This window comes from Gadus morhua, chromosome 4 (genome assembly GCF_902167405.1).
Source record: "Gadus morhua chromosome 4, gadMor3.0, whole genome shotgun sequence".
NCBI lineage: Eukaryota > Metazoa > Chordata > Actinopteri > Gadiformes > Gadidae > Gadus > Gadus morhua.
In genome coordinates this window covers 19,368,339-19,391,289 of record NC_044051.1, presented here as the reverse complement: position 1 = coordinate 19,391,289, position 22,951 = coordinate 19,368,339, and the positions used below count along the sequence as shown (strand labels likewise).

The following is a 22,951-nucleotide window of genomic DNA, read 5'->3' as shown; positions in this document are numbered from 1 at the left end:
GAAAGGTGCACATGGTTTACCTCTGCCGACATCTGGTATCCCTTAAGAACGAAGAATTCAAGGGAGGGAAAAATCTCCACCGTGAGTGAGAGTATGCCATATTTCTGTCCCTTTATAGATGTGTTTACTCAGGCTTACGACTTCTAAAGACATTGTTGTTGTTTGAACGTCTTTGGATTTTCTGTTTCTCTGTGTCTTTGTCACTCCTTGTTAGTTTTCTAGGGAAATGCTTTGAAATGATCAAATTGTATCATTGTTTTCCAAAATATACTTTTAGTGCATTCTTGACGAGTTCAAGAGCCAGCTTATCTTGTGAGAGGTAATAAATCAGTAGGCCTAGTATAGCAAATAATATCCGAAACAATCTGACCCGTGGTAATAGAGAAGGCCTTATGGTAGACACACACAGTGAGGTCACTCACATTGTTTGTCTATCTCTATTAATCAGGTTTAATCGAGATATGTGGAGTGAGATATGTATGAAGCTTAGCCTAGAAGATTCCAAAATACAATATTAATATTTGAAAAAGTATTTAAATGTATAAAATATAAAAACATAGTGCATGTTTTACATTAACAGGCAGGGACACTTTCAGCTGTCTATTTTAGAGGAAATAACAGTTGCATCGCCGTTAGAAAATGTGGAACTGGGAGGCCTCAAAAGCTCTAGCAGTTAAAAGGAAAAGTTCAGGTAAGTGTAATTTGTGTCCTAGTCATGAGATGCAACTCAGACAGCCAGCCATGCAGACAGACAGACGGATTGGTGGATTCATTGATTTATCAGTAATCAGAAGCAATGGGGCGCCTTCAGAATAGTATGATTGCGACTCTAAGACCCATTTATTTATGTGGCACAGCGCTCATTAAAGGCTATCCTCACAAACAACAGAGAAGTGACTCTATATTCTATAAGATTAAAGGCTGAAGCATTCAGTCATAGGAATGAGTCACTAACTATGGACAGAGACTCAAAATTATAGTTTCTTTGTTGGAATGGGAACACAGCCCAGAGACAGCTGTGTTGCTGTGTTGACCCTTTATACTGTCAACCAATTTCTCACAGCACTTGGCAACGTTTTGTAAATACTGTTTCATTACATTTATTCATTCACAGAAATTTTCAGTTATAAGCTGAATGATGACGCCTGAAAAAGAGCCATGCAAGAATCAAACCATAAAATCAATAAAGCCTATTTAATTCATAATTCTGTTTTTCTTCCCCCGCCCATAATGATGCAAGCAATAAAGTGTCTTATTGCTGCCTTCCTCCTCAATCGGTGAAGCGAGGCCTTTTCTGCTCTCCACGGTTCAATTCCTGTCTTTTATTCCCCCTCTCTCACTCGCTGCTGTGCCAGATGCAGGTGAATAAAGAGGAGCCCACTACTATATGTAGTAAACACCAGAGAATGGAGAACATGATTCACTGAAAGTAAGCAGGACTAGGCCAGTGAGGATTCAGTAAAGACAGAGGGCCCCTGTCGGGGTACCTCTTATGTTGTGACCCCCACTGAATCCAACTCACTGACAGAGGGAAACTAGCTAGCTCAGGTTTCAATCATGTCTCTTAAAATGTCAAGGGAGCAGAGCGAGAGTGAGGCTAGGCGGTGAGGGCAGGTGGGCCATGGCGAGGGTGTATATGACAGAAATGAGAGGAAACTGAACGTAATATTGCTTAATGTTCAAACAAGCCTTGAATCAGATCTGACAACATGCCGTCGGTAGATCAGAGTAAGTTCACCCTGAAGGTTTTGGTTAAACTGGTTGGTCTGTGCTTGTGTAGCAAATATCTGGAACTGTTCCATACTGTATGATCTCAGAGAAACTACTAAAAACCTAAATAAAGCCATTACTATTCAACCTAAACTAACATAAAAGCGTAAATAAGTTTAAATGAAGAACCAATAAGGATGAGGCTGTCCGTGTTTGCAACTCACCTTAAGGCACACCTCTTTGAATAAAAAGTCAGATCTGTCCATCTTCAGTCATTGATTAAAAAATAATCAGAACAAAAAGAATTAGTGTGTCTCCTCTCTAGGGACTGTAACATGTAATGGACACACAAGCTGAGTCCTTGTCCTTGTTCTAGCTTGTTTGGTACAAACTTACACCTCCTAAATCCTAAACAAGATCAGAAGTGAAACCCAGAAGCCACTGCACTTAAGCCTTGAAATCATCGCATCGGCAAAATAGTGCTTAATGAAAGTACTTATGAAAGAGTTTTTAGTTGTATTTCTCCTGACCTTCTATTCATTGGAAAACAGTCGCATGATTCACCAGGCTTCACTTCCGAGTTTGCCCATGGCTTCATTTGTACATCCTGTTCAGGGACAGATAGTCTACTAAAATATATTATTGTGGAGGCCTACATGGAATTGTTTCCGATGTCTATCAAAGACACAGAGTATCTTATTTGGTTGAGAAAATAAGACTGCAAAGGAACTCTTAAAGGAAAAGATGAGCATATAACCAAACTGAAACAAACTTGTTTTCTTAAGTCAGGAGAAAAAGATGGCAGGTCAATGGAACCTCTGCAGCCCTGCAGTGCTACGGTGATTTAATTTAACATTAACACATTTCACCCAAAATGTTCAGCCCTAACAGCAAGCATGATTAAAGTAGAATAAAAACATATTACTTCAGAAAATTTAACCCAAGCATTACATCAGTATTGCTTGACCCCCACTTCCTTCAGAAAAAAGATAAAACCTTTTTCTTTTCATGACATCCGGTAGAGATGAGGCTTGCTAAATAGCACCATATCATCAGCTAGGTTGTTTTGGTCGTAAGCAAGCATGTTTCAAAATGACCTCCACGTTGAATTTGAGAAAACACACTTGACTTTATGCAATTTTCATCACATTGCCCAAAGTCACAACTCACCGTCACTACAACTTACAACTACAAAATTTAAAAGAACACCAAAACATGATGCATTGTCCTTGCTTGTAATATTGGGCAACATCATAATGTGGAACAACCTTGCAACACGCATTCCAAACACATGACTGCCATTGGCAGTGAGACGAATACTGTAATCAGTGCTGTGCTTCTGTTACTCACATTTTGAGACCCTATCAATTCTTGTTTAACAGTGGCTTATTACACTCTGAGACTGAGACTCAATGAGTACGACAAATGTGGAGGATCACCGATACATCAGAAAGGTTGGCAACTTTGAAAAGCTGCTGTTGGGGAGACTCGAGAGTTGTAAAGAGAGAGCAGAAAAAGCGGAGGAGAGCAAGGTTTGGACACAACAAAATAACGTCCCCTGCTCCTTCCCTCGCTGCTTCTCCGTTATAGAGAAGGGCCGCAATTCACACACCTGCAACTGAAATGCAAGAGATACCCTGATTGGCTCAGAAATGGCTCGGGAGTGGTCTACATTTTTAATTGGCTCACACAGAGGCAGGCACAGTCAACTCAAAGCAAATATTATCATAGTGCATTTCAATCACAAATTGCCAACTATGGGTTTGCCATATTTTCTCTTTTTTTTTTTTACACGCTCAAATAATACCTCTATACAATGTCTTTAATTAATAATATTTTCTTTCTTTGAGTAATTTTACCTTGTCCCGCGATTGGATACAGGTAATCATTGTCCCAGTTAAACTTATGTTCCCAAGTTTAAACGTTGCAGAGGGCAGGGCTTCATGATGACAGTGGGACTTCTCTAAAGCGTTAAGGAAGGTTTCATACACACTGCTTCACCGGCACCATTTTGGCCTATACCTCTGAAAAAAAACATGGTGGGTACAACAGATATCTTCAGCGCTTTGTCATAAGCACTTTTTTCACAGCAATTTGCCAACATGTGTATAATTTATAGATAATCCATGATCAGTGGCTCGTTTACAACAAAGTCACTGCATGACCTGAAACAAATTCCAGACCTGAGGAATTCCAGTGGCGGGAACTGCTTATTAGAATGTCTTAAAGACGGCTTAATTCGGTCTTGTAATGCTCCTTCTTCCCATAGTATACCTCAAACGACCTGGTGTGTGTGTGTGTGTGTGTGTGTGTGTGTGTGTGTGTGTGTGTGTGTGTGTGTGTGTGTGTGTGTGTGTGTGTGTGTGTCTAAAAGCGTCTTCTTCCACCATTAATCAAAGCCAATATCAACGAGATTAGATGCCTATTTTGAGTGTGAGTTGAGAAAAATGACCTCATATCATTGGAATGTATGCAATGAACCCTGACTATTCTGCAAACATCTGCTTCACACACACACACACACACACACACACACACACACACACACACACACACACACACACACACACACACACACACATTAGAAACACCTTGCTCCTTAGACCATTGCGAAACACAAACACCAGCGCGATTGAACGTGAAACATCAAAAAATGACAGGCTATCCCCGTTGCGTCCGATGGCGTACTGTGGAAAGGGGCGTGCCCCTGCGCTACCTCCGCGTGTCGTCATCAAATGAACATTATAATGAAAACAATGCGAGCCACCGCCAACGCAGAGGGTCCGAACGGTGTGGCTCAGGGTATAACATGGAGGTCGTGCCGAGCTGTACCACAACAACGAACACGCCTCCTTATAGGAGTCGGAAGGGGTCACTAAGTATTGATCAACGCTTTGGTGTAAAAACGACCATGTAAACTCCGAGTGTCCCCACCACCGTGTAGAATGCATTCGGACGTGACGGATATTCAAGGGTTAACTTGGAGCAGCACGACACTTGTAATTAGGCTATTTGGAGCCGTGGCTAGAGATTATCGTTCAAACGTCATCTCGATGTAAAAAGCGGACGAAAATCAATCAATGCACTTACCCACAGCTCTGACCCCCAGCTCATGGTTTCAGTCCAGTCTCCTCCCAATAATCCACAGCGAGACGGGTTGTTCAGGGCAGCGACGGCAGCACATGTGATAGGTCTGGCCTAGTGGGGTATTCGCCTCTTTGCGAGCGTCGTTCCTTATCTCTGTTGTTGTATTCCTCCTCGTTCAACTCCTCCTCATCATCATGCCTGATACAAGATGGCCAGGAGCTGCAGCAATACTCTCCACACGGTGTCTATATGCAGTGAGCGGGCGCCCAATGACAGCTGCCCTCGCTTGCACACAAGAGCGAGAAGAGTAAAACGGGCGGGGTGGAGGGATGGCTCGGGGGGGGGGGGGGGGGGGGGGGGGGGGGGGGGGAGTCGTTGCGGGGTGGCCCCAGTGACATGCAAATGAGCGGCTCCTCACATGTAGGTCTACTGATAAGAGAAGCGTCGTGCATGTAATGTTGTCACTATAATGATGTCAGCATGTTATCTGAATTGATGTTGCATTTGTTTTCTATTTTAGACTACAACGCTGGTTTCTGGTGTCCACAGATATGCGTCATCTAAACCCTTTATCAGAAAGGAAACAAGCACAAATCATTGGTCTTACAGATCTTCCTTTTGCAGGACATTTTATGGCGTTATATTCACATTACATGAATGGTGTTTGCAGCCGCATGGTTGCATGTTTTGTTTTGTTGTAGATGTTGTTATTTGATTTGTTGCCGTGACATATAAATCATAATTACAATGCAACATATCTTAAATGCTTGCGCAAAAAAGTCCATCCACGAAAAATTGGTTTATTTAGGAGAGAGGCGGTGCTCCTCTAAAGATGTTTTTACCTGGTAGGATTGTGGATGGACCAGAATCTATATAGCATACTCCCAAAGACCTTGTCCTTAAGTCCTGATACGTAACTATTCATCTTGATCATTTAAATAGATCTAAATGAGTTGTCTATCATCAACTACGGGACCTGTCTTTTTAGATTCATACGACTCTGTAGTACGATAGTAATATTAATGTTATGGCGCCCTCTAGTGATTGATATTTAAAGCGATATACTGAAAACATATTTTTTAACGATTCCTCCTCAGTCGCAGCAGGCAGAGGTGTCAAAGTATTCACATTCATTACTCAAGTAGAAGTATAGATACTAGCGTTTAAAAATACTTCTCTAGAAGTTGAAGCATCAACTCAAGCTTTTTACTTAAGTAAAAGTATAAAAGTACTGGTTTCAAAACTACTTAAAGTATTAAAGTAAAAGTAATGCAAGGGGAAAAAAATGCCATTAAGGACAAAAGCGTAGGCCGTGCCACAGGGGCCTATAGAATTACAATCAGCTTTTTTTGCCAAGTATGCTGACACATACAAGGAATTTGGTCTCTGCATTTATCCCATCTGTGAATTAGTGACACACACAGCACACCTCTATAGCTTTTTTTTTTTTTTTTTAACCTGGCGGAATAAAAACAAGCCGAAATTAAATAGGAGTAAAAGGCCATTTTTAAAAAGTAAGGAGTAGAAAGTACAGATAGGTGCGTGGAAATGTAAGAAGTAGAAGTAAAAAGTAGGCTGAAAAATAATTACTCCAGTAAAGTATAGATACCCAAAATTTCTACTTAAGTAAGGTATTTGTACTTAATTACTTGACACCTCTGGTCACAGGTAGGCGTAGTCATAATAACATTCTTCCAATGCAGGCGTATTCAATCAATCGTACATCAATTATTTCACTCAACCAATATCTGACTGGATAGATAGTGCTTGACCTCATTGCAAATCATCTACAGATGATTGTCATTTGCTCATTGGTTATCTGTGGTTGGTAACGCAGAATCTCACATTACCTACCACAAAACTATTCTAAACCATTAAAAGCAAAACCGAAACGGTCATTTAATCTTATAGACAGTCAGGGAGGGAGCTATCATGCATTGGTGTCTCCACATCCTCAAATTTGGACAGATAATTCGTTTCTGCTGGTTTCATGCATTGCTGTGACAACAACAATTGTGTCCACTAGGGGGTTCCGAAGCCTGTTATTTATAAGCAAATCACTTTGGTGCTCCTAGCCGGGTTAAATTTGGTATAAGACCATCATTGTTTAAGCAAATACCCATTTATGAAAAAAAAATTGAGTTTTTAACAATGTGTCTCGGATGTCGACTAAAAAAGTATAATTCATAAAGCACAGCAATCAAGCCCTAATCCCCAGCCCTTATTGCGATAGTCCCAAGAGAATAAACAAAACGTACTTGTGAGCCTACTTGTGCTAAAGCCACAATGATGTGAGAGGTGGGCTATAACATACAGGAACATGATAATACACATTTACCAATTGATCCCTGTCTTGAAACTTGATATGATCTATAATGTGAGATTATAAACAACTCGTGGATACAACTAATCTAATCAAGCGCGTCCTGCTAGGTTTCATAAAGTCTAGCCAAACTTAGATTGTGTGCATAGTGAAAAACTGATGTACAGTACTGGCATGCGGAAGTATAATGCATCTTTTCTTTTCTTTCTTAATTTAAAGGTGTTTATTGCTTGTTTTACCACCCCGGAAACTTATGCATCTATATACCTCGGGGAAGGATGCTGGACACATGGCAGGCCTAAAATACATCACCAGAGTCTGATTGATAACATTGCATCTGATACTCTTGTACACCTCCCTTCCTCTCACGCACACAATAATACAAACCGAATGGCTCCATTTCAGAATCTCACTTGAACTCTAAAACGTTTTAGTCTAAAGAAATTCGGAAGTCTAAGGAGTCCCGAAATATATAGTACATTCAAAACACTTCCAATGAAGACTTAATTCGGGCTTCGACTCGGATTCGTAGCCCGGGTTAGCGTCGAGACGAGCCACGTGACGCCGCCAAGCACGAACAAAATATAATTTAATAATAAAAAAAGAACGCTCTCGCGACCGGAAGTCGCAGCCCTAACTTCAGACGGTGACGAACGCCCGACTCGCGCTCGCGTTTAGCAACAGATGATACACGTCTCATTTCCATCATAATAGCGACGTTATCTCAGCCCAGCGCGGTGATAATAACAGACACGACTAGCTGGCTCCTCTGACAGGACGTCGTGATGTTCGTGTGCTTTGCGAGGCTTCGTCTGAACGTGGCGCCCTAGCTGACCAGGGCTAGCCGAGCTGTTAGCGAGTCTCCGCTCCGAGTCTCCGCCGATCACTCTCTCCACATCCACCGCCATGGACGCGCTCTGGACGGCGCCCCTCCTTCCCTTGCTGCCGCTGCTGCTGCTACCGCTCCTGATGTGGACCAGCAGCACCTTCGTTTTCTACTTCAAAAAGTGCTTCTACGTGGCCTGGATGATGTGTCTGGCTCTGCTGGCCATACCGTTATGTGTGCTGAAGAGTGGGGGACGAGACGTTGAGAACATGAGGTGAGTCGGAGCATACACAACACCCTGGTGGTCCGTGGTGGCGGGCTACCAGGAGCTAACCCGGTTATCGGTGCCATGGTTGACGTTAAACAATCTGCATGAGACTAGGAGGACGTCGCGTCGCGTCCTTTTGATCAGAAACCCCATCCATGGAGAGCTATATTACTTGAAATGTGTTGTGATGGTTGGTTGTATTTAATGGCGATGAACTCGCCACTATTGCCCCTCATGGCACAGCTTGGGTCTCTAACTTTGTATCGGCATGCGTTTGGTTTTTAAAACAAAATCAACGCTCGCAAGCTTGAGCAACTTTTTGACAAGAAGCCAGGGAATTTAAAGGCGTCACGTTTTCTGAAAGTGTTGTGAAGTTATTGAACTCTTCCGGCTTCTAGGTCCCGACTGGCTAATAAAAGACCGACGTTGATTTGATAAAGCACTGCGACGTGGATGAAGCCCGCCTACTGGGAACTTTTTTTGGGTCGCTTGCGGCCAAAATCAAAAGATCAAATCACCACATGAACTTCATGTCACACAGGCCTACATGCTCCGATTATGATGTACATATAATTCACACAGTAAATATAATCCACACATTACATATAATTCAAACAGTACATATAATTCACATAGTACTGCATACAGTACATATAATGCACACAGTTCATATACTGCACACAGTATATACAGCCTTGGAGGAGGATCCATGGGCCAGTCCGGCTCGCTGTCCATGGAGAAAAGTCGTTATGTAATTTACTACTTATTGTCGTGGCACACAGTACTTGGTGACCTGTTGGTGTTATACATTCACCTCGGATCCCCCAAGGGCGGCGTTTGCATTGACTTTTGGAACAAAACCAAACCCGTGTTTTCCAAAGTGACAGTACTGAGACCAGCAGCTCTATGGCTGTGATCCATGGCTTGTTATTGGATGAATTGTATGATTGAGGTTCCCAGTCCTTATCCTCAGTTGCATGTTGTGGCAACTCAATTATGTCAGTGACAACCACAAGTTACCTTCAGAAGCCTGTTCTTCATAGCCTGCAGGCATGGCTGTTGTGTCATGTTCCGCCCGTGTGCTGGTCGTTGTCCCCTGTCGACTGAGTCATCAGCTGTTATACGGTTTACTAGGAGAAAGATCATTGTGATTCATGAAGCTTATCGCAAGTTGCCACATTTTATGGACCTCTCCGTATTACGAAACGGGAGTCAAGGCATCATTCTGTCCCTTGCAGTTTCTGGTTTTCGTGACCAACTCCAGCGACAGGTTCTGCTATTAAAGTAGGATTGCTTGCTGTTGTTAACAGCCCCAAACTGCCTCAAAAACAGTCCCTGTCTAATCTACTTAATAGAACATTTGACTACAGTTATATTATTCATCCAAAGGCCTTGTAGCCATTCAATGTTGTGTACACGTATGACATGGATGTCAAATAGAACAGGCCTGGCTTAAATTCCCTGCATCTGTAATCTGCCAGTCTGAGCTCATCAAAGTCCACATTTATAAATACCCCTGTCAGTTTACATTGGCTGTCGGTCCTTGACCTGCGTTTTTATCACAAATCCCAACACAAGTAGCCTTCCTTCAAGGAATAAAGTATTCAGTTGTGTCATAGATCAATCATTCCTTGTTCAACAGCATATTAATCTTAATCTCGTATTTTGGTTTTCAATAAATTAAATTATTGCTCAGCCTAATCCTAATCATTTATTAAGGCAGACATCATGTAGGGGAACTCCTATAAAACACACAGATTTAGGGTGTGCTCTGAGAAATTGTATCCAGTTGGCACAGTCAACTGTTGTTGAGAAATATCTATTGCACAAACTGCAGTTGGCTTCTGTAAAAGTCATCCCATTTTATAACTGTACGTTCACGTTTTTGAGGGATGAAAGACAGATTGGCTGAGCAATAGCGATTCCATTCTGATCATGTTAGAAAAAAAACATGTTAACTCTTGCCTAGCCAACTATGAGAGTGCAATAACCTCTAGACCGATGGTGAGCTGCCCATTAGCCATAGACTCGGGTGAAACCACACAGTCCAGAGGCTGTCCATGCGCTGCAGGCGGTCAGAGCTCCAGTTGTCATGTAGTCAATAAGCCTGTGTCTACCCCAATAAACAAATAGGACACTGGTAGGAGCTGTTATAATGTGTCTCCTTGTTAGACCGTTGTCTCTTAAGATGGCTGCATCCAACTGAAGCTGCCTTGCAGAAGATGGGAGTGTTTTACATGTAGGCCGTACACGATGTTCATGAGAAGTTATAATGGGTAGGCCTATTATTAGGCCGATTCACAGGGCATTTCTTGTCCCATTTTCTGAACAAGTTGAATCATAACGTTCTTAATTTCTGTGTTTTCCAACCCGTCCTGTATTCTCTTGTCCAGGTTTTAGACAATTGATTAATTACATCTTAAAGATACAATTAAGTCGCTTTGGCTAAAGGCATTTAAAAAATGACTAAATGACGAATGGAAACGTTTAGACATATGTTTTGTGCATGATAAAAGTGCAATGTTATATTGTAATAGAGTGTCCGATTTCGAAAATATCCAAACAGTGCTGAAATGCAACGACTCGGAGGCTGTTGAAGTAACAGGAAGCTTGTGTGGCTACATTTGATGTTAAAAGATTTCCAAGATTAGCCAAGGTATTAGAAATAAAACGCCATTACAGACATGATGCATTGAGTCTCATTAGTCCAGAGTTTTGTTCATGGTTTGTGTTCTGTTTTGGAGTAAAACATTAGAGATGCCAAACACAATTACTATGTGCACATTAAAACCACAGGCCCTGCACGTTGGGCACACTTGGGGCTCTAGGGACACAGCTGTTGAAAGCCTCAGTAATATGGTTAGGCTTTCAAGCCACTGAGAGTGATGGCCCAGTATGAAGACTATTCATGGTTGGCAGTGGCACTTGCGTACAATACTTCAACAAGTGCCAGGGGGCTAGCGTTCTGCGGTAGCGCGTAGTACTAGGAGTACCATAGAGTGGGGGGGGGCTCGTAATGTCAAAAATCTCACACGAGTGTCAGTGGAAGTCTACTCTACATTGGGGCTTCTGGCTCACTGGTCCCCTTGCCCTCAATTGGGTTATAATTTGTTTTTACCTGAGTGTCTTCCTTCAGGAATGGCCCCTCCCACATTGCAGTTAACCCGGTTCACATATTTGACTAACGCTAAGATGTCTGCCCTTCTAACTGAATGGACTGTTGACGCTGGCGATGCCATTGCCTGATATGGGCAATATGTAAAGCGGTGGCTCAGGGGACCTATTGCAGCACTGCCACACCACAGCTATCTTCCCTCAGAGTACCGATGTCCGTTAGTCTTCAGTGAAGTGCCAGAGCTGTTAGCCCTTCAGTAGCCGGCAAGGCAAATCCTCCGCAACAAACTAATGTACGCACACTATGTATGCACAACAAACTGCCATTGTAAATAGGAATGCACTGATTTTGAACTGATTTGCACTGTCATGTGCAATGCAGTTGCAGGGTTCTCCTCCTTGTTGTTGCACCTCACCTGTCGCTTCTTCATTAACATTCTCCTCCTGTGGCTTCTGATCGGCACGTGGCTAATTAACGCCTCCATCATTGCTACTTCTGAAGCGTATTACAAAGGATATTATCATGTTTTGTTATTGCATTCTACCGCCCGGTTTTACCCTCTCATTGTATTTTTGATTAGTATTTGGTCCGCTCTGTGTCGTCATGTCAGTCGTCTTCCACAGTGGTAATTAAGCTTGCGGCCGTACAAAACCGTTCTAGAATGCTAGCGTTTGCTGCTCAGATAAACGCATTGTTGACTCGTCATGAATTTCCCATGTCACGGCAATCTATTTTCAGCGGACGTTTCCCGGCAAAGTCATGGTCATCTTGACTTGGAATGCCAATGAGGGATCACACCCTCATTGGTATACACTAGAATATTAAGTTGGCCATGTGTAACAAGTTTTAGTGGCGGTATTCTGTTTTGTTATTGCACCCCATTCTTTCACCACATTCATTTTGCTATGATACTCTAATATGCTGTGGTGACGTTTTGTTTTTGGTTGACTATATTGGCGTGGGTTGAATAAGTTAGTGTGGTGGCTGATGCCAAGAACTCTTAAACTGCATTTAAAGTTCTACTACTATTATAATTTACTTCCTCACTCTCTTTGCTCGCCTCACCACACTTTGCATCTTTTTCCGTGAAGCTTGCGAGGGTGCCTTCTGCGTAGATTTTGTCAGTTGGTTATACTTCAAGTCCACCATTTTGTGCATGCATTTAACAATATTGCTATTGCCACATAATGTTATTTACCGATACATTTTACAATCACTGCAGGTCAATTATAGACTTTTATATAATTTGATGATTTTTTTTTTAATATTCTCCAACTGAAGTCATTTCACAGTTGTCATTGATTTAATAAATACAAAACGTTTGTCTATCACGCTAATCATTCAATAGAAGTTAAGATGGCTGGGCTAATACCTACCATTCATACAGTGAATTCAAACCTCAATTCAAACCTGAGCACAGAAAGGTGTTTGAAAAACATCCTGCAAAATGCCTCCAATAATGGACAAAAAGAGTGGGAACCCTGATAACTACACATTACGTGTCCCCCGTGTCCAAACATACTGACCTTTTGTAGTTTCAATGTCCTACAAGTATCTCCCTGGGGAAATGAGTACAGAAACCAGTGGCCACGTGTATAAATACCTTTTACTCTTGTCCTTACCTCCAGGCTGATCCGTTCCCTGGTGCGCCACGTGAAGTACTTCCTGGGCCTGCGGTTTGACGTGAGCGGCTGGGAGCACCTCCAGACAGAAGGGCCCTATGTCATCATCTCCAACCATCAGAGCTCCCTGGACGTGCTGGGTATGTCCTAGTGCCAACGCTGATACAATGCACCGTTGTGTACAATGCACCGAAATGTATTCAACAATAGTCCATTCATGGGATAATGGTCAATCTAATGAGGGAGTTTGTTGCTATATTGCTTTGTTCTTCACCAATATTCATATTTGAAGGTTCCTCTCTTTAACAAACATACTCACCTTTTTGTTCTTGGATGTGACCGTCGAACATGCTCACCTGCTTTGGAACGACACGGCTTGTGAAGGACACAACAAATGCGTATCTCTTTATTTTCAACAGTTTATAAGGGCAGTGTATTTTACAAGGTATGTATTATTATTATATGTTATGGTTAGGTTTTGACATCTTGTTTGGAATCTCCTAGATGCACCCTGTTTTTAAATGCCCCCCATCTATTGCCCATATCACCCAAATACACTGGGAATTAATGATCCAATATATATTTTCTTAACACCACCCACCAGTCATGCTATAGTGAGATCACCTCCAGCAGGTCTTATGTGGGCGTCTGGTTAGTCATTGATCAATAAAAGCCCTATGGCTTCAAGTTAACAAGCCCACGTGGAGTGGGATTGAGTTGGAGAAACTGTCTTGTGTTATATTGTATCCAATCGGTGCTTGGAATTGGCCTGTGTTGTAGGAAAAGTGATGACTGGTCATGGCCCAGGGTAATTTGGGCTTGATAAGCCCGGCAGTAGACTAACAAGTTGCTAAGTAAAACACCATGCTGCATTGCACTAGCGTGTTTGCTAGTCGCGGAGATAATCACATCTCAGCTGAAGCAGGACTCGTACTTGCTGCCCGAGGATATGTTTGCAGTGGACTGTAATGTTAGAGCATGGTGTACTTTGCTGTGGTTGTCTTTCACTTGTCCAAACAAGCCCTTTTCTTACCTCCATTCCTGCTCCCAATCTTGGGTTACACGGTCACAGTGGGCCTCTGTTTCTGATAGGTGGTGTTTGGGTTCTTCCCAGGTCATGTCACTTGTATTAAATCTTCTGTTACTTCGACCCTTGAAATGGCGGTACTACTACGTGTACCACAAGATGTAAAACACAACATTGTGAAGGCCATGGCGATAAGCTGACCAATGGGGATCCCGTAACAGTATGTGAGGAAATATTGATATTATTATTTTTTTAAGCGATTACGAAGCTGTCAGGGTAGTACGCTGGAATGTGGAGTGATTCAGTGTTGTCCAACATATGCAACTTTAGAAAAAAGATCTTGTATGAAGTATCATAATCCATTGTGACCAAATGTACATATGAATGTGTAGCCAACCTTTTCTCTACTTCAGCTGAACTATGTTGATAAGATGGCAAAATAACCTCAGTGTTTGCTGCTTATATATGTAGACAAGTGTCTTTGTTCCAGTCATTTATTTCTCTCCAAGTTCCTAATCCGTCTGGAAACTGGAATCCACTCAAAAGAGCAGCCAATCTGTGTTCCCGTTATTCAGAGGCGACTTTTCTTCCAACTGTTTTTCTTTTTAATTTAGAACATGTTTTAATTTTTTGCAAAGCGACTTACATCAAAACATGATCCCTTGTCTGGAAAACTCATTCACAAATTCACATCACTAAGGGAGGGGGTTATGATTTTCATGATGTAAATTAGTTTTGGCTTAACGTTCCTAACACGCAAGCCTGTGATTAACTCAGCTGTTTCCCACCCCCCAGGCCTGATGGAGGTGCTGCCCGATCGCTGCACCATGATTGCCAAGAAGGAGCTGATCTACGCCGGCACAGTGGGCCTGGTCTGCTGGCTGGGCGGCATCGTCTTCATCAACCGCAAGAAGACCAGCGACGCCAAGAGCGTCATGGCGGAGGCTGCGAAGACCATGCTGGATGACCAGGTGCGGCCCTCGCTTCCTGCTGATGAGCCTCACTAGTCCGCGTGAGATCACCAGCTAGAGTCTGAGATTACAGTTAGGGCATTTAGAAGGTACGCTTTTATCCAAAGCGACTTACATCGGTTAATACACACATTGACACACCGACGGCAGAGTCAACCATGCAAGGCGACAGCCTCCTCGTCAGGAGTAGTAGGACCTGAGGGTCGAACTAGCAACCTTTCGGTTACAAGACAAGAGTCTTTACATTAATTCCCACTGGGGGCAGACGAGCACATATCTGGGTCAACGGCATTTCTCCAGCTTTGCTTCTTTTCTTTTTTTTCAACCAATCCCGTTGATGGAGGCTTGGCTATGTAAGCGTGTAATGGGCTATTAACAGTGGACCCAAACCCTGCCAGCAGTAGTAAGCTGTAAAAATAGTGCCGTTAAAGGTTTCAAATCAACACCCTGCTTTTGGCCGCCGTAGAAATAGACTAATTGAAAGCTTCATTCACCCGCACAAATTATATTTCTTAAAGGTCCCATGACATGAAAATCTCACTTTGTGAGGTTTTCTAACATAAATATGAGTTCCCCTAGCCTGCCTATGGTCCCCCAGTGGCTAAAACTTGCGTTTGGTGTAAAACGAGCACTAGCTGTTCTGCTCGCCTTTGAAAAAACGGAGGCTCAAGCGCGCTGATTTGGAATGTCTGTGCTCATGACGTCATGAGGAATCTCGGCTCCTCCCCTTACTCTGCCTGGCCCGCCCAGAGACGTTGGCCCGCCAATGAGACTCGACCGTGCGAGCGCCATATGTGTGTGTGAATACACACACTGTAACGCAAGTGTTTCTTGTCGGTTCTTTGACGTGTCTTGTATTTCCACAACGAGACTGTCGTGGGGGTTATCTGAGCCATGTTTGAGAAGGAATTGGGGGAAAGGAACTTTGGTTTGACTCGCTGAAGTACATGAACTGCGACATGCCGCCGGTTGCCGCGAGGCACCATCGCCCGGCAGCGGGCAGCTGGCAGCAGGCAGCGCGCGGTTCAGTCGACTTCAGGTTGATGTGAAAGTGGAAGAACCAGAGACGTCGCAGAACCCGACAAAGTCGTTTGTGATTCATAATATCGTCTGGAGGCGCACACAATATATTATATGATATAGATATCTATGTATTATATGATATTATTTAGATATAGAGCTCCAGGACTGTAACGCAAGTGTTGTACACTTCCTTGTTATTTGGCGCATAACGCGTCGGACTCTCGTCTCTGGTATTTCTACAACGAGACTCGTATTGGGGGTTATCTCAGCCAAGGTTGAGAATGAATTGGGGGGAAAGAACTTTGGCTTCGACTCCCTCAAGTCAAGAACATGAACCACGACAAGGAGGAGAAAGGGATCTTTGCCGGGCAGCGCTTAGGCACCTCCGCCTCCGGCGGTGGTCCCTCAGCGGGGCTCAAGCGGGGGACATTCGCCGCCAACAATCCCTTTCTCCTCCATGTCGTGGTTCATGTTCTTGAGGGAGTCAAAGCCAAAGTTCCTTCCCCCCAATTCATTCTCAACTTTGGCTGAGATAACCCCCAATACGAGTCTCGTTGTAGAAATACCAGAGACGAGAGTCCGACGCGTTATGCGCCATCACACCAACAGCAGAACGGTTATCCAAATAACAAGGAAGTGTACAACACTTGCGTTACAGTCCTGGAGCTCTATATCTAAATAATATCATATAATACATAGATATCTATATCATATAACATATTGTGTGCGCCTCCAGACGATATTATGAATCACAAACGACTTTGACGGGTTCTGCGACGTCTCTGGTTCTTCCACTTTCACATCAACCTGAAGTCGACTGAACTCCGCGCTGCCTGCTGCCGGCTGCCCGCTGCCGGGCGATGGTGCCTCGCGGCATGTCGCAGTTCATGTAGCCTACTTCAGCGAGTCAAACCAAAGTTCCTTTCCCCCAATTCCTTCTCAACCATGGCTCAGATAACCCCCACGACAGTCTCGTTGTGGAAATACAAGACACGTCAAAGAACCGACAAGAAACACTTGCGTTACAGTGTGTGTATTCACATTGATGTGGACGTTGAAGAACCAGGAACGTCGGAATATCGGCTCACACAGCTTTTGGCCGTGATAATATGTATTATATGATATAGATATCTGTGTAGGCTATATGATAATATTTAGATATAGAGCTCCAGGACTCCCGTGTGTTCTAGAATATTTACAGAACACGGCTAAAGGCTGTGTGCGCCTCGCCATTGCGATACATCCACTGTAAACAGAGCGCATGGTACCGTCCCTGGCTGCAAGCTGCTCAGGGCCACACCCCCACCCTCCTCCTTGACACGCCCACCGAAACAGCGCATTTGGGGGAAGCTCAATGTGCGACTGGCTCGGAGTGGCTGTAACTCTGCACCACGGCTGAATTTCAGGAACGTCTTTGAATACTGTGTTAGTTGCCCACTAATACCTATATTAAAGAATACATAAAATAGCATGTCATGGGACCTTTAGAATATCCGGAACAAAACGGGAAACGAGGCAGTGTCGGTCCAGGCTCTGTGCCCCCCCCCCCCCCCTTATACGTTCTGCTATAACATACGGCTGCTGGATCACAGGTTTTGATCTAACACAGTAGGACTGCTGGATCAGAGGTTCTGCTATAACACAGTTGGACTGCTGTATCAGTGGTTCTGCTATAACAAAGTAGGCCTGCTGGATCAGAAGTTCTTCTATAACATAGTTGGACTACTGGACAAAGAAATTCGGCTATAAAATAGTAGGACTGCTGGATCAGAAGTTATGCTATGACACAGTAGGACTGCTGGATCCTAGATTAACTGATTAATAACGATAAATTAATGTCCTGGACGCGACTCATATTCTACACCCAACAACTCAAACCAGAAACACTGACAACCCCATTGACTGCTCGATGTATCTGCTATATTTGAATGCTAAAACCCACCAGAGCTCCTCACTTTCCAGTTCCGTAAGGAGCTCTAGTAAATACTTAGACGAGCTGCTTTCTTACCGACATTTTGTCATTGTGATGATACTCTTCTGCATGTAAATGGATGAACCCATTTTAAGGCTGTTTATTGATCCTTCCAGCGCTCTGTTTCCCTAAAAGCCCTCTCACTGACGCTCATTAGAACAATCAAGATGTGTTTTCCTTCTTCTAGTAGGTGCTGTGGTTTATATTAGTGCTGCCTAGTTTTACTTATTGGGTGAATAGGTTGTGTTGAACAGTGGAAACCTGTGTTCCTCAGATCCGCCTGTGGGTGTTCCCCGAGGGAACACGGAACCAGAAAGGAGATCTGCTGCCCTTCAAGAAAGGGGCCTTTCACCTGGCTGTGGCCGCGCAGGTACGCCCTTACCCCTCTTTCTCCGTCCGCCTCGTCCTCCAACCTCCTTTAATAGTTTATATTAAACATGAGCCCCTTTTTTAAGGTGCAGATGTTTATGCAGATTTAATGCATGGACAAATGGGAGTCAGAGGAGTGTGTTTCTGATACTAGCCCTTACCGTGAAGTGAGTTCCATGTATTGCCAGAAGGGTTTTTATTTTCAACACAAGGGGGTGCTGGAAACATCCAACTACAGATTAGGCCCTGTGTATGGGATAATTATTGGCCAGAGTTCAGATTGTGGGATCTTATTTATTCCATTCCATTTGTTGCAAGAAGGGGGTTGTTATTTTTACTGAACAGCATGACTAATAGCTGAGCTCAAATTACAAAGTGAAGAGTGTGCGCAAAACGAAACAGAGTGAAACTAGAACTGAAAGCCAAAAGGAGGCAGATATGGATAACGCCAAAAGTGTAACACTAAATATGAGACTAGTCTCCTCCACCTTGTGATGACTGAGGATGCTTCACCTGCAGGAAGAGATGAATAACCTTTACTGGGGGGGGGGGGGGGGGTGAAATACAGGCAGCCTGGGACAGCACCTTATAGATCACCAGGAAACTCGTCACATATCCTTCCAAAGGTGCACAGGGCTGAAGTGTCAAAGGCCAGCGCAATATAGACATTTAGGCGCATGATGAAAATTGTTATGATACTTTTTACATACCAAGCATACAAAAGCAAATTAAACGGCGTTTGCACAGCTTGATTCTTATGCGGGCTCTCATGGGCCTGGTGTAGCACCCGGCCCAAACTACTGGATGATTTATCTCAGTTCTGCTCCCTGGGAGCGCTGTGGTAAGAATGGGCTCCCACTTGATGTCATGGCATACATTCCGTTGGCCTCAGAGCATTATTGTCATAAAATACATATTTTGGTCCAATTGGGATACCACTGTGTCTCAATGGCTATATCCTAAGCCAATCAGAGTGCTTTTACATTCCATAATCACAATCTGCCCTAGTCATCTATTTGATTGATTGAGATTATGAAATGATGCTATCAAAGAAAACAGATATTGTGTGTTTTTTGTTTGAATGAAAAATAAATGTCTGTTCAATGCTGCCCCCCTGGCCCGGTCTCTCTTGAAAAAGAGATTTTAACCTCAATGAGTCTTTTACCTGGTTAAATAAAATATGCTATGAGGCTTACGATAAATGTGCTTTAAGTGTTGGAGGGAGATTGCCTTGTGGTTGTCTTAAAAGCTTGTCCCCTACCACAGGCACCCATCATTCCCATCGTCTTTTCATCGTACAGCAACTTCTACCTACGGAAAGAGAAGCAGTTCAATTCTGGTGACTACCCTCTAACCAATGCATACCATCTTTCTTTGCTTTACGTAATAAGTCCAGTGTAAGTGGCAGTATGGGCCTCCACTTCTCTACAATACAGTTGTTGTTTGTCCCTCCGCAGGCACCATCCGATTGAAGATCCTGCCGAAGATCGACACCAAGGGCATGACGTCGGATGACGTGGGCGCGCTGCTGGACACGTCGTTCAACGCCATGCTCACAGCCTTCCGGGACACCGCCGACTCCGTGCCCCAGAGCAATGGCATCCTGCACCACTGAACCCGCCCCGCCTCTCTGCTGCTTCTCCCCCCACCCCACCCACCAGATGATCCCTGACCCCCCCCCACCCCGACCAGGAAGTGACATAAGACGTTGGTTGTGCCCACGTGGCCGTGTTGTTGCGGGCCTCTCTAGTGGGCCCTCCCCCTTCAGCACAGTGTGTCCTTAGACCTAGCTGTTTCCCTGGCGCCAGAGGTGTGACGGACACCATTGTCCCCACCCCCCTCCTCCAGCCCCCTTTCTGTATGGATGTCTGATGTGAAGTTGTCATACAAGCATGCATTTTGTTTGGATCGCTCGCTTCATTCGTTTTTAATACATTGTCCTCTTTTTCTTTTGGCCTTTTCAAAGTCCTACCATTTCAAGTGTCTTCATCAAAAGCATTGGTTTGTTTTTGCCTCCTCGTTCGTTGCCGCTTCAGTTCTGAACATGAATGTTTATTTTTTATTTTTTTGCTGTTTTATTTTCATATAAGTGTCAACGGACGTGTGGGTTCTGCTGCCTTAGCCTCAGTGAGCCGTTCCCTCGCGTCCACACTGCTTTAAGGACCCTCTGGTTCTGGTTGACTCCTCCCCTTCTCTGCATTCCACTCTCCTGCGTGTTTATGTGAGCGGCGAGAGGAGCGGGAATCACTCCAGAATTGTTTACTTGCGTCATCAGGAAACAAACGTGTCCACTTTGGCTTTAAACCTCACCGACTGCTCTAGGTACAACACGCCGTAAGAACGCCATACGTGAAGGGAGGAGAGATTGCCGGAAGAACGATGGATACAGAAAAGGGCGCCATACTTCATGAATGGACTTACAATTTACAAAGTTGTGCATTGTTAGCTGTACTACCTGCTTTTGGCTTTGAGTTGTTTTGCTTGCTTTTTTCCAATGACGAGTTCACGCTCTGCATGGCACAGGACGCAACGCACATCTTCTCCCTGGATCCGCGGGTCTTTGAGCTCTATTTATTCCCACTTCTGATTTGCCTTTTCATTTTTGTATTCTAATTTTTTTCCCCAGCTTTGCCCATCCTGAACCATTTATACAGGTGAACATGCTCCATACGTGTCAAAGTTAGGTTTTCAGTTAAGTGCCATGTACGAACTAGTGATATGGTGGATGTCCAGAAGTGAAGCTTCCTGATGGTGTGTTCTAGAGGCCTTCAGGAGACCCTGTTGTTCTCTGTGGTTCTCCAGGCCTCTGCGCTCTGTTCCGCTTCAGTTGACAACCATTATCTATCAGGGTTACGGTTAGCATTCACAAAGTGTCGCAAAGCGTTTGAATTATTCCCCATGTGTTCCATGAACAAACGAGGGACTGGTCCGGTCTACGTCATCTTCTACCAGAAGGGCTTGGCCAGCTGCTGTCGTAGGAAGTTCAAGAACAGCTTCACTCTCTTCTTTTTAAATTGTACAATATTGTAATGAAACAGCGGTTTTAATTACTTGATATTCCGGTGAAGTATGACCGAAGATATATATATCTATATATATATTTCAAACATACTTTGGTAATTCTTTCAGGCCAATTTCCTTCTAAAGATATATAAATTGTATTATTGTAATTGAGTATTAAAGGTTAATCTTATCAGATTGTATCTGACAGAAGTCCCTATGATCTGTGGTGCAGCTTGGTTTTGATTTGCAGTCAGGTCAGCTCATTTCAAACGGCTGCTAGCATTCACCCTCGTCTGCAGGTTCAGTAGCTTGTCTGGAGCCCGTTAACGGCATGTGAGAATGTACATAGCATTCAGCAACTCCTGTGCTTCTGACGCAGCCAGCCCACGCGTGTGGAGGGGAGATATCATACTGCGTTTGGGTCGGCACGTCGTCTCATTGGTATTTAATTGAAACCATTGGCCCAAGTGTTCCTTTTTAGGATCATTAGATGTTGAGACTTGCCTTTGGAGGAAACGCTATTCGAAGAATCATATACATGTTCTTGTTGTGAGACTATATGACGATGGTCATCGTCACAGAGCAGCTTGTAACGGAGCCTGTTTCATCACCAGGCGTGAGGTTGATCGGTCATCACGAGGTGTTCTAAAATGGAGCCGTTTGTGAAATCACACATGGGCGTGTCCACCACAGAGGTTGGATTGTAACACTAGTCATCTACCCTTCATAGAGCTGGGTTGTTGAACCCAGAATTTCCTTGTGACATCACAAGTTCCTATTTGCGACTAGATCAATTTTTAAGTGGCTTGTAATGACTAATCCATCAACCTCACAGCAGGGTGTTGAAGAGGGGAGCTTTAAGGATATAGCTGCTGCTCTTATAGAATAAACAACATATATTTAATTGCCAAAAATATTATTGCTCAATAATAATACTAAAGTATGTTATATAATATTATTTTCCCTTTCATATGTATATTGAATAAGGTTCTGATCATTTGAGTTTTATCTTGGCAGGCTGAATATTCTATGATACAAAAAAAACCTGTTATCAGTTTATTTAAGTCACTAATTTTGATAATTGATGTTTAACAAGTTTATTTTGTTTTCATAATAATCTATGATTTCAAAGTGTGTTATGAGCTTTAAATAATGGCTTTCAGGCTCTGCAACAATCCTGCTGTTTTGATTGGGCTCTTGTTCATGAAGTTAGTGAGAAGAGGTTGGGAAATACTGGTCTAGAATACTGGTGTATTCTAGACCATATAAAAGCACCTTTGAAATGTTGCATTCAGGTGGTGTGGGACAAACAAATGACGTTCACCAAAGCTATAGACTGAAATGAAAAACAGCACTGGCACACGCAACCTGCTCAGCCGTGTGTGTGTGTGTGTGTGTGTGTGTGTGTGTGTGTGTGTGTGTGTGTGTGTGTGTGTGTGTGTGTGTGTGTGTGTGTGTGTGTGTGTGTTTTTTCCATGGTGTGAGTGAATGCATACACACTTTGCATCAAAGCCCATTGTAGTATCTATTAAACACGGATGTGGTGTTCTCGATTTCGCCAATAATGCGTTATGTGAATTACATGGCCAAATAAAGCTCATGTTTTGTTTTTTTCTTAATTCATTTTATTTAATG

The 22,951-nt window shown here is 43.4% G+C and overlaps 2 protein-coding genes across 3 annotated transcripts in view; one reads left to right on the top strand and one right to left on the bottom strand.

Annotated features, from left to right (window-relative positions):
- fnbp1b (formin binding protein 1b) overlaps nt 1-5,106 on the bottom strand; it is a 49,688-nt gene extending 44,582 nt beyond the window's left edge. The window contains exon 1 of one of the 2 annotated variants that reach the window (XM_030354025.1): nt 4,801-5,106. In XM_030354025.1, the coding sequence (XP_030209885.1) occupies nt 4,801-4,824 (24 nt within the window). In that variant the 5' untranslated portion in view covers nt 4,825-5,106. Of the gene's footprint in view, nt 1-1,934; nt 2,124-4,800 lie in introns of those variants that run through there. The other variant, XM_030354023.1, reaches the window with a different exon arrangement.
- Nucleotides 5,107-7,732: 2,626 nt separating this feature from the next.
- agpat2 (1-acylglycerol-3-phosphate O-acyltransferase 2 (lysophosphatidic acid acyltransferase, beta)) lies at nt 7,733-22,935 on the top strand. Its single transcript, XM_030354040.1, has 6 exons — nt 7,733-8,220; nt 12,958-13,091; nt 14,774-14,949; nt 18,219-18,314; nt 19,580-19,652; nt 19,771-22,935. Exons 1-6 carry the CDS (start codon nt 8,027-8,029, stop codon nt 19,926-19,928), a joined length of 831 nt encoding a protein of 276 aa, XP_030209900.1. The 5' UTR covers nt 7,733-8,026; the 3' UTR covers nt 19,929-22,935.
- The last annotated feature ends 16 nt before the right edge of the window (nt 22,936-22,951 follow it).